Source organism: Myotis davidii, unplaced genomic scaffold, assembly GCF_000327345.1.
Source record: "Myotis davidii unplaced genomic scaffold, ASM32734v1 scaffold495, whole genome shotgun sequence".
In the NCBI taxonomy this organism is placed as follows: domain Eukaryota; kingdom Metazoa; phylum Chordata; class Mammalia; order Chiroptera; family Vespertilionidae; genus Myotis; species Myotis davidii.
The window spans coordinates 1028001-1040416 of record NW_006286239.1 but is presented as its reverse complement, the minus strand read 5'-3'; the positions used below and the strand labels follow the sequence as shown (position 1 = coordinate 1040416).

The following is a 12416-nucleotide window of genomic DNA, read 5'->3' as shown; positions in this document are numbered from 1 at the left end:
GTCCCCTGCCCAGACCTGATGCCTCTGGCAGAGGTGTCAGGCCTGGGCAAGGGGCCGATCCTGCGATTGGAGATTGATGGGGGTCAATGCCTGAGGGCTCCCAGTATGTGAGAGGGGGCAGGCTGGGCTGAGGGACACTCCCCCTCACCCCCACCCAGTGCACGAATTTCGTGCACCGGGCCCCTAGTATAGTTATAGTAGGGATTTTAATATCCCATTGACATCAATTGATAGATCTTCCTGACAGAAAATCAATCAATAAAGAGATGGAGGCCTTAAATGACACAGTAGATCAGAAGGACTTAATTGATATCTTCAGAGCATTTCACACCAAGGTAGCAGAATATACATTCTTTTCAAGTGGATATGTAACATTTTCTAGGATAGACCACATGTTAGGACACAAAACAAGTCTCCATAAATTTAAAAAGACTGAGATTATATCAAGCTTCTATGACTATAATGCTATGAAACTTAAAATGAATCACAAGAAAAAAATTGAAAAAACACATAGACATGGATGAAAAATAACATGCTACTTAAACTATGAATCGGTTAATAATGAGATCAAGTAAGAAATCAAAAGGTACCTTGAGACAAATGCAAATGAGAACACAACAACTCAAATCTGTGGGGCACAGGAAAAGCAGGCCTAGCTCAAGGAAAAAAAAAAAAAAAAAAAAAAGCTCAAATAAACACTGTAACTTTACACTTAAAGAAACTGGGAAAAGTATACCAAACAAAGCCCAGAGTGAGTAGAAGGAAGGAAATAATAACAGAGCAGAAATAAGTGAGATAGAGTCTAACAATACAAAAGATGAATGAGACAAAGAGATGGTTCTTTGATAAGATAAGATTGACAAACCTTTAACCAGATTTATCAAGAAACAAAAAGAGAGAGATTAAAAAAAAGTAATGATACCAAAGAAACACAAAGGATTGTAAAAAAACAAAAAAAAGTATTATGAACAACTCTATGCCAACAAATTGGACAATCTGGGAGAAATGGATTAAGTTCCTAAAAACATACGGCATTCCAAAACTAAATCAAGAAGAATCAGAGAATCTGAACAGACAGAATACTAGTGAAATTCAAGCACTAATCAAAAATCCCCCAACAAACAAAAGCTCTGCACCTGATGACTTTACAGGTGAATTTTACCAAACATTCAAAGAAGAACTAACACCTATCCTTCTCAATTAACCCAAAAAATTCAAGAGGAGGGAAGAGGCCAGCATTATCCTAATTCCAAAACCACAAAAGGTATGACAAAGAAAGAAAATTATAGGCCAATATCCATGATGAACACAGATGTTAAAATCCTCAACAAGATATTAGTAAACTAAATCCAGCAATACATTAAAAAGATCATACACCATGACCAAGTGGGATTTATTCCAGAGATGCAAGATTGGTATATTAAACATGATACACCACATAAACAAACTGAAGGATAAAATATGATCATATCAACAGATGCATAAAAAGCAGTTGATAAAACCCAGCACCCATTTATGATAAAAACTCTCAGCAAAGTGAGAATAGAGGGAACATAGCTCAATGTAATTAAAAGCCATGTATGACAAACCCACAGCCAACATCATACTCAATGGGCAAAACCTGCAAGCATTCCCCTTAAGATTGGGAAGAAGGCAGGGATGTCCACTTTCACCACTCTTATTCAACACTAGAGGCCCGGTGCATGAACTCGTGCATGGGTGGGGTCCCTCAGCCTGGCCAGCGATTGGGGCCAATCGGCCAATCGGGGAGGGGCTGCAGGAGGTTGGCTGTGGGAGTGCAATGACCACCAGGGGACAACTCCTGCATTGAGTGTCTGCCCTCTAGTGGTCAGTGCACATCATAGCGACCGGTTCGGTCATTTAGGCTTTTATATATGTACATAGTACTGGAAGTGCTAGCCACATCAATCAGACAAGAAGAAGAAGTAAAAGACATCCAAATTCAAAAGGAGGAAGTTAATTTTACTCTTAATAAGCAAAATCTCTAATTTAAAAAAAAAGCCTTAAACAAAAATAAGCACTGTTTTAAAATTTGTAACACATACAAAAAAAAGGAAAGAAAGAAAGAAAGAGAAAAGAAAAGAAAAGAAAAGAAAAGAAAAGAAAAGGTAAGAAAAGAAAAGAAAAGAAAAGAGAAAAGACCAAAAAACCTTATCCTGTTACCAACTGGAACAATTCAACTTATGAAACTGTTATTTTACAATACATTCACTTATGGAGAATTAAGCCACGTTTTGTATGCTTCTGTAATTTCCCACCCCTCATTAAAATATAAATGGAAAGGTTTTAGTTTTTTTATTAAAAATAATATGAATTTACTTTTCTTTCATTTTTAGCATAACACAATCAAAATGTGTAGCCTTAGCCCTCTTTACATTTCAGTCTTGCCCTTTCTCTTGAACAATGTGCCCCATTTTAATTTTTTAACATATTTTTTTTGTGAGAACATTTAAATTTCTACTCTCTTAGCAAATTCCAATTGTACAATACAGTGTTATCAATTACAGTCATGTTATACACTGAGTGGCCAGATTATTATGACTGGCCAGATTATTATGACTACCCCATCAGTACAGTAAATTAGTTATGCAAATAATAACAATAATAATGATGATGATGATGATGGGCCTTGAGATTATTATGATGCTTAAGAAGTTTTCAATATTCAGTAGTTTTGGAAGTGTCAATGAAGTACTTATGGGGAGTTCATAATAATCTGGCTGGTCATAATAATCTGGCCACTCAGTGTACTTTAGATTTTCAGACCTTATTGATCTTATAACGGAAAGTTTGTACCTTTTTAACTTCATTTCACATGTTCAGTGCTCAAATCTTCTGCATGCCTTTAAATTTTGCATTATTTATTAAAATATAAGACTTTTTAAAGGTATTTAAAGTGGCCACCCATGACCCTTCTTCTGATTTGTTATGTTAACAATGCCTCAAATGAAATGGCTCTTCCTTCATTAGCACATTGTATTTTTCTCTATAAAAAATTAGGTTTAGGGCCCTTCAGGGATCTTCTATTAAAAATTAGATACCTGAGGAAGGGCATTACACAAAATGTATTAAGAGTTCCAACACTGGCGCTTCCAGTCAACATAAGGACAATTAACACTATTTTTCATATAATTAACAAATATTTCTTGAATTCCTTCTATGTAACGAGGACTATGCCAAACTTTAAGAAAACTGAGTGAATAATACAAGCAGAATCCTGCCTTCCTTAAATTTACCTTCTAGTGCAGGGGTGGGGAACCCTTTTTTTTTTTTTTTGCCAAGGGCCATCTGGATGTTTACAACATCATTCAAGAGCCATACAAAATTATCAATTTAAAAATTAGACTGCTATGTTTGGTCAAACATTTAATTACTCAACCCTAATGCTTTGGCAAGGGCGAGATGAAATGATTTCGTGGGTCTTATACAGCCCACTGGCTGGATGTTCCCCACCCTGATCTATTAGCAAAGGACAGAAAAAAAGTAATCAACAAATGAGATCATCTAAGAAGACACTGATTGTAAAAGGAATTGCAATTTGATGTATCACCAAAAAAGAAAAAAATCCTGCAAGTTAAATTATGACACAATATTAAGATACAATTAATGGTTCAAAATGTAACCTAATGTCAAAGATGTTAAAATAAGAAAAACATTGAGAGAGTCAAGACGGCGGCTGGAAGGGTGGCAGTGAGGAAGAGAGTGTAAGTGAGTGAGGGACCAAAAGGGAAGTGTGTGGATGTGTGTGGTGTGTGTGTGAGTGAGGGACAGTTATATCCTGTAGGACTTTCAGGGGCTGGCGGACCAGGCTCTCCTAAATGGGCAGGAGACTCTGCTATCGCTGCAATCACTGCCGGGGTGGCTGGCTCTGACACAGAAACCACACCATCTTGAAAGGGAGAGCTGCTGTGAATAGGAGCCCAGCCTCACCTCCACCCAGACTGGCCTCGGACACCACCCTGGACTCTACAGCCACTCCAGCCAAAGACCTGCTACCTCAGCTGTCGAACCATGAACACAGGGACTCCAGCTTCCCTGGCCTCAGGCTCCTGTGAGTCTGCAGTGCACTCGCATCCCACCTTCCTGCCGCTTCAAACCTGGGCCCTGCACTGAGCAACCCACCAGTCAAGCCCACCACTTCAAACCCGGACCCCATGCATCCCAGCATCTAAGCCCACGGGCGAGTCTGGGACTTGTACGACCTGCCCGACAAGCCCACCGCTTCAACCCTGGCCCTGTGCGTACCGGTAACAGGGCCTGCTGTCAAGTCTCAGACTGTGCAACCCACCTGCCAATCCTGTGGCTTCAACCTTGGGAACCATGTGTCCTGGTACCTGGGCCCTCCAGAGAGTCTCTAAAAGCATGACCCTCCTGGAAGCCTGTCGCTGCAGCCACAGGCCTCAGGCGACATGAAGTCTAAATCCTTTGTTGAAAGCAAAAATGGGGAGACAAAGAAACAACACCCAAAGAGAAAAAAAGGAGGAGTCAACAGAAAAGGTACTAAATAAAATGAAGGCATGTAATATGTCAGAAAAAGAATTGAGAGTAAGGGTCATACAGTTTCTAAACCAGCTGGATGAGAAAATCAACAACTTATATAAGAATCAAGAGGAAATAAAGAATGACACAGGTATAATAAAAAAACACAATGAAAGATTTCAACAGTAGACTAGAAGAAGCTGAGGATTACATTAGCGAATTAGAAGACAGGGCAGAAACAATCTGAACAGCAATTGGAGAAAAAAAATAAAAAGCAGGAGGAGAGCCTAAGGGAGCTTTGGGACAACATAAAATGAAGTAACATACATATAATAGGGATGCCAAAATGACAAGAAGAGGAGCAAGGATTAGAAACCCTATTTGAAGAAATAATGACAGAAAACTTCCCTGATTTGGGGAAAGAAAAAGTCATATAAGCACAGAGTTCCAAACAAGATGAACCCAAAAAGACCCACACCGAGAAACGAAATAATTACACTGGCAAACATTAACAAAAGAGAACCTTAAAGGCTGCAAGAGAGACAGAGAGTTACCTACAAGGGATCTCCCATGAGATTATCAACTAATTTCTCAATAGAAGTAAATCAGGCCAAAAGGGAATGGAATGAAGTATACAAAATGATGCAAAGCAAGGGACTAAATCCAAGGATAGTCTATCCAGCAAGGCTATCATTCAAAATTGAAAGGGAAATCAAGAGCTTTGCAGACAAAAAAGAATTAATGGAGTTTATCAATACCAAGCCAGCAATGTAAAAAAATGTGAAAAGGACAGCTGTAAATACAAAAAAATAGAAAGGAAAGAAAGAAAACAGACATAAAAATAAAAAAGGATCCAAAGAATAATAATAACCTTAAACATAAATGGATTAAATGCTCCAATCAAAAGACATCGAGTGGCTGAATGGATAAGAAAACATGACCCTTATATGCTGTCTATAAGAGACCCACCTCAGAACAAGGGACTCACACAGACTGATAGTGAAGGGATGGAAAAATATCTTTCAGGCAAATGGAAATAATAACCCACTATCACCATTGGACAAATCCTCTAAACAAAAAATCAACAAAGAAACATCAATCCTAAATGACTCACTTGATCACATGGACTTAATTGACATCTTCAGAACATTTCACCCCAAAGCTACAGAATATACATTCTTCTCAAGTTCACATGGGACATTTTCAAAGATAGACCACATATGGGGTCATAGGCAAAGTCTCTCTCCAAATAAATAAGATTGAAATCATATCAGGCATCTTCTCAGACCACAATGGCATAATATTAGAAATCAACTACAATAAAAACAATAAAAAAATTCAAACACTTAAAAGCTGAATAGCATGCTATTAAACAATGATTGGGTTACCAAAGAGATCAAAGAAGAAAAAAAAAAAAACATCCTGAACACAAATGACAATGAAAACACAACAATCCAAAATCTATGGGACACAGTGAAAGCAGTCCTGAGAGTGAAGTTCATTGTATTACAGGCCTACCCCAAAAACAAGAAAATTGGTAATAAATTATCTAACTCTAATACTTAAAGAATTAGAAAGAGAGCAACTAGAAAAGCCCAGAGTGAGTTGAAGAAGTAGATAATAAAGATCAGAGCAGAAATAAATGACAGAAACCAAAAAACCAATACAAAAGATCAACAAAAACAAGAGCTGGTTCTTTGAAAGAATAAACAAGATTGACGAGCCTCTAGCCAGGCTCACCAAGAAGCAAAGAGAGAGGACCCAAATAAACAAAATCAGAAATGAAAGAGGCAAAGTAACAACAGAACCCACAGAAATACATAGCAAAAAAAATACTATGAACAACTCTATTTCAACAAATTGATTAATATAGAAGAAATGGACATATTCCTAGAAAAATACAACCTTCTAAAACTCAATCGGAGCCCTGACCGTTTCGGCTCAGTGAATAGAGCGTCGGCCTGCAGACTGAAGGGTCCCAGGTTCGATTCCAGTCAAGGGCATGTACCTTGGTTGCGGACACATCCCCAGTAGGGAGTGTGCAGGAGGCAGCTGATCAATGTTTCTCTCTCATCGATGTTTCTAACTCTCTATCCCTCTCCCTTCCTCTCTGTGAAAAATCAATAAAATATATTAAAATAAAAAAACTCAATCAGAAAGAATAAAAAATCTGAATAGGCCTATAATTATGGAGGAAATTGAAAAGCCCTGGCTTCACAGGGGAGTTTTACCAATCATTCAAAGAACTAAAACCTATCCTCCTCAGACTATTCCAAAAATTTCAAGAGAAAGGAACATTTCCAAGCTCTTTCTATGAAGCCAAAATTACCCTAATCCAAAAACCAGATAAAGACACTACAAAGAAAGAGAATTACAAGGCAATATCCCTGATGAACATAGATGCTAAAATCCTCAAAATCCTAGCAAACTGGATCCAGCATTACATCAGAAAGATCATACACCATGAGCAAGTGGGATTTATTCCAAGGATGCAAGGGTGGTACAATATCTGAAAATCAATAAACACGATACATCACATAACCAAACCGCGAGATAAAAATCAGTCATATCAATTGATGCAGAAAAAGCATTTGACAAAATCCAAAAATCTTTCTTGATAAAAACCCTCAGCAAAGTGGGAATAGAGGGAACATACCTCAGCATAATAAAAGCCATATATGACAAACCTACAACCAACATCATAGTCAATGGGCAAAAACTAAAACCATTTCCCCTAAGAACAGGAACAAGACAGGGATGCCCACTCTCACCACTCCTGTTCAGCATATTATTGGAAGGAACTAGTCATGACTCAGAACGTTGGATAAATTGACCTATTAAAAACTAAAATGATACATTAAGGCAGCAGTCCCCAACCTTTCAGGCCTCATGGACCACCAGTGGTCCGAGGACCACCGGTTGGCAACCTCTGCTCCAAAGGTTTCCTTAAACCAGTGATCGCCAACCTTTCAGACCTCACAGACCACTAGTATTCCGCAGACCACCAGTTGGTGACCGCTGCATTAAGGTATAAAATTACACACAAATAGTATAATTTAAAATTGTACCATTTAGAATCCATGACTTCTTATAACCACTTTCAACACCTTAAATACTGTCTTTCCTGTAAACAGCACCTCTCTGTATTCAGCCTCACAAGTTATTACAGCAAGGTGCATTTTTATATTTTAAACTAAAAAAAAGGAAAAATCAGTGTGTGTGAGATTATCACAATGTCTCACTCATGCATTGCTGTCATATTCTATAGTATATTCATATTTGTTTTTATATAAAATTAATGTCCCCAAATATTTAAAAAGTAAAACTGGTGCTCCTCTGCACTGGCTGGTGTGGGCACCCTAGCTGAGAAGACATATAACTTTGCAGCATTAGAAGTATTAAAATAATCAATATGCAACATTCATTATAACACCAAATATTGTGAGTTTCACCACAGTTGACAAGCTGGAAAATTTTCTTTCCCCTGACTCAGTTCCCCACCCAGGAGTGAGATGGTGTGGATGCTACTATGTCTGTCATCATCACTTGCTTACTATGTGCCAGGTGTTATATTAAGAGCATATGGCAGTCAGCTAGTTGGCTATCTTACTATATATTCTCCACTTTTATAACAAAAGATGATGAAATTTGGACATTGCTGTATCTTTTATGAGCATAGTCTATATTTTTTCCATTTCTCCAGGAATGGAAACGTGAATTCTCACTAGCATATGAATCCCTAGTCCACCTCAAATCTTCCTCAAGACTTCTTGAAGTGTAGTTGTTAAGCACTTCAGTCTACCACATACACTTTTGGATAACTATTATTAAATTTACTGGTTTGGTAGTGTGCATGTGTGTATTCTTGTATAATGTCCAAAAACAGCATAGGTATGAGATTATACAATTAAGTCTACAGTTAAAGGGCATTTACAGGGAAAACCAGTAATATCCAATTGCAGAGAAGAAAAATATTACCTTCATTATAAGAGAACTATTCCAAGATTTTACAAGTTCAATAGCTCTCAGATCTTGCCAACTAATGAAGTTGTGAAAATGATTTCCCGTTTTCCTAAGAAAAATGAAAACATTTTGAAAGTCAATATAAATCAGAGACTATCTATACTAATAGAGAAATATGCAAATTATCTGTTACAGCGTAACATCACAACCAGATCAGCAGGCTGTATTCCCGCCCTCTGCTCAGGCAGCTGCAAGGCCCAGGGTAGGATAGGATATGATAGGAGGGGGTAAGAAAGGAGAGGGAGAGGAAGGCAGGCCTGCAAGGAGACAGGCGAGAGGAGAAACAGAAATACAGAAAAGGAACAAGAAAAAGATGCAGAAACGAAAAAGGGAAGGAAACGCGGGGGTGCACACGGGAGAGGGTGGTGACCGCAGGGGGTGGGGAGAGCAGGTGTGTCTGGCAAGGGGTGGGGCAGGAGCCCCGTGAGACACAGGAGGAGGACGGTGGCCTCCAACACAGGCCATTGGCAGGGCACCCACGGGTCCAGGCATCCACGGGTCCAGGATGGAGTGGTGGATGGTCCGAGGCCTTCTGGGCGGAGGTGCTCCTGCTTCTCGGCGGCAGCACCCTGGCCATGTGGGCCTCGGCCACCTCGCTGGGCCAGGCATCCCGGGCAGGGAATGCGAGCAGGACGGCAGTGGGGAGGGCAGGGGTGGCAAACACTTGGCCGGGGCTGAGCCCTGGGCTGGGGGTTAATACCCCCGTGAACAGAAGCCTTAAGAAGAAAAGGAGGGAGGGAAGAACTTTATAAAGAAACCAGTAGAGAGCAGAGTTAAAGAAGGAAAGAGGATGTATGAGTGAACTGTAGGAGCTATAATGAAAATCAAGTATAGTTGTGTACTGGGGACAGATTTTAAAAGTAGGAGTCAGAAAAGAAAAAAGATGCCGAAACCGGTTTGGCTCAGTGGATAGAGCATCAGCCTGCGGACTGAAGGGTCGCAGGTTCGATTCCGGTCAGGGGCACATGCCTGGGTTTCGGGCTCAATCTCCAGGGTGCGAGGGCGGGTGTATAGGAGGCAGCCAGTCAATGATTCTTTATCATCATTGATGTTTCTATCTCTCTCCCTTTCCCTTCCTCTCTGAAATCACTAAAAATATATTTAAAAATAAGAAATAAAAAGAATAGGTAGGCATATAAAGGAAAGAAGAAATGTGGGGAGGGAGCGAGGGTAGGAGAAAGATGGGAAGAAGGATGATGGAACAGAAGTAGGAAATAAGGAGGAAAGAAAAGTTTATAAATGATGAGTCAGTAGGAAAATGTGTTACATAAAGGAGAGAGAAAAATTGTGTGAGAGGGAGAAGCCAATAAGGAAGTTGAATACAATTGTGTGTGAAGGGGATAAGATTTTAAAAAAAAAGTTAATAGGGGCGACCAGGCCGCAAGACAGGGAAGTTAGGGGGATTAGGCAGGCAGGCAGAGTGGTTAAGGCAGGCAGGCAGGTGAGTGGTTAGGAGCCAGGGATCGGGCCTAAACTGGCAGTTGGACATCCCCCCAAGGGGGCAGATGCTCCAACTGGTAGCTCAATGCAGCAGCTGCCCCCTGGTGGTCAGTATGCTTCCATAGGGGGAGCACCGTTCAGCCAGAAGAGGGCTCATGGCTGGCAAGCACAGCGACGGTGGTGGGAGCCTCTCCTGCCTCAGCAGCCTCTGCAGCAGCACTAAGGAGCAGTAAGGAGCAGCAAGCAGGTGGGCAGTAAGGAGCAAGGGGTCCCAGACTGCAAGAGGGATGTCTGACTGCTGGATTAGGCCCAATCCCCAGGGGGATCAGGGAGTGGGGGATCGGGCCTAATCCAGCAGTCAGACATCTCCCTAGGGGTCCTGAACTGTGAGAGGGCGCAGGACGGGCTGATGGACGCCCCCCGCCAGTGCACAAATTTTGTGCACTGGATCTCTATATATAAAAGCCTAAGCAACAATCCAACCAGTAGCTATGACGTGCAATGACTACCAGGGGGCAGACACTCCAACTGGTAGCTATGACACACACTGACCACCAGGGAGCAGATGCTCAACGCAGAAGTGCCAAGCTGCAGTGACTTGATAGCTGCAGTTCTCGGGTGATGCACCTGGAATCAGAGAAGAGGGAGCCCGATTCCGAGATGCATCACCCAAAAACCACCCTCTCGCAATCTGGGACCCCTCAGGGGATGTCGGAGAGCTGGTTTTGGCCCAATCCCCGCAGGCCAGGCCGAGGGACCCCACCAGTGCATGAATCTGTGCACCAGGCCTCTAGTATTATATAAAAGATCTGCCACAAGAGAAAACAAAATTAGAGGCCAAACTACTTTCAAAGTAGGATTTAATTAGGTGGGCTTTCCAAATGGCTTCTTCTCTTTGAAACTGAAAACACTTTATAACAATCATTATATGATTCAGAATATGAAATTTTAATCAGATTCTATCCAAAAGATATTCTTTTTGAAGCACTACAATGTGTACATTTCTTAAAAAAAAAAAAAAAAACTACTGTAATGAAATGAAAAGACCTTTAACGACTTGCTTATACACTTTTTTTAACTTATTTTTTTAAATAATTCTTGATTGTTCAAAGTATTACGTATGTCCCCTTCCCTCTCCACCCCCATTGATCCCCTCCAGTCTACTCCCACCCCCAGCCCCAGGCCTTCACCACCCTATTGTCTGTGTCCATGGGTTATGCACATACGCATACAAAGTCTTTGGTTGATTACCTCCCCTTCTCCTACCCCCCTCCCCACTTATTCACTTTTAAAAGCAAAATAAAGAGGCCAGTGCTTTCCCCCTTCAGTGTACTTACCTTGATGTACACAGATTAACACCTCTACGCCTAAGGAAGAGCCGAAATAGTGCCTGAGCCCATTTCTACACCTCTCAACTTTAGGATTGACTTAGCCACTGGCAACCTACTAGGCTTACCAAAATTTGACTAATAAAGAGATATTCAACAAACTCTGGGTCAATACTATCATAAACGTACACAACAAAGAAATAGGGTAGAAATAAATAATTTTTCCACTGAGACCCCTGCAAATCAACCACTTACATCTACTCATCTTCAACATCCAACTCAGGCTTGCTTTCTACCCTCTCTCCTGTGTAAATTTATTCATGTTCAATTCTCAAGACTGTCATTTCCTACTCGTATTTAGCAGTGCACACCCATGGTCACATCCTCAATTGTATTAACTGGAAGCATTCGACCACTGAAATCCTAACATTCCAAAACATCAGGCAACACATCTCACTGTTACAGTCATGATCTGCTTAACAATGTAGATTCATTCTGAGAAAGGCTTCATTAGGTGATTTCATCATTGGCAAACATCAAGTGCACTTACGCAAACCATGATATTACAGCCTACTACACACCTAGGCTGTATAGTATCGCCTACTGCTCTTCAGCTACAAGCCTGTACTACAAGAAGCAAGCCTATCCTATCTTCCTATCTAATAAAGAGGTAATATGCAAATTGACCATCACTCCAACACACAAGATGGCCACCCCCATGTGGACACAAGATGGCCAGAAGGGGAGGGCAGTTGGGAGGGACCAGGCCTGAAAAGGAGGGAATTTGGGAGGGACCAGGCCTGTAGGGGAGGGCAGTTGGGAGGGACATTCCTCAGGCAGTTGGGAGTGACCAGGCCAGCAGGGGAGGGCAGTTAGGGGTGACCAGGCTGGCAGGGGAGGGCAATTAGGGACAATCGGGCCAGCAGGGGAGCAGTTAAGCATCAATCATGCTGGCAGGGGGTTGGTTAGGAGGTGATCAGGCTGGCAACCAGAAGCAGTTAGGGGCAATCAGGCAGGCGGGCGAGTGGTTGGGAGCTAGCAATCCTGGATTATAAGAGAGATGTCCCAGATTGGAGAGGGTGCAGGCTGGGTTGATGGACACACCCTCCCCCACCCACACACAAA

The 12416-nt window shown here is 41.2% G+C and overlaps 1 protein-coding gene across 5 annotated transcripts in view; it reads right to left on the bottom strand.

Annotated features, from left to right (window-relative positions):
- GK5 (glycerol kinase 5 (putative)) overlaps window positions 1-12416 on the bottom strand; it is an 89132-nt gene that overhangs the window by 26900 nt on the left and 49816 nt on the right. For 4 of the 5 annotated variants that reach the window (XM_015559916.1, XM_015559913.1, XM_015559914.1 and 1 more), the window contains exons 4-5: window positions 11301-11330; window positions 8479-8572 (exon numbers count right to left, since the gene is read on the bottom strand). In XM_015559916.1, coding sequence (XP_015415402.1) covers window positions 8479-8572; window positions 11301-11330 — 124 coding nt within the window. The remainder of the gene's footprint in view (window positions 1-8478; window positions 8573-11300; window positions 11331-12416) is intronic. The other variant, XM_006757508.2, reaches the window with a different exon arrangement.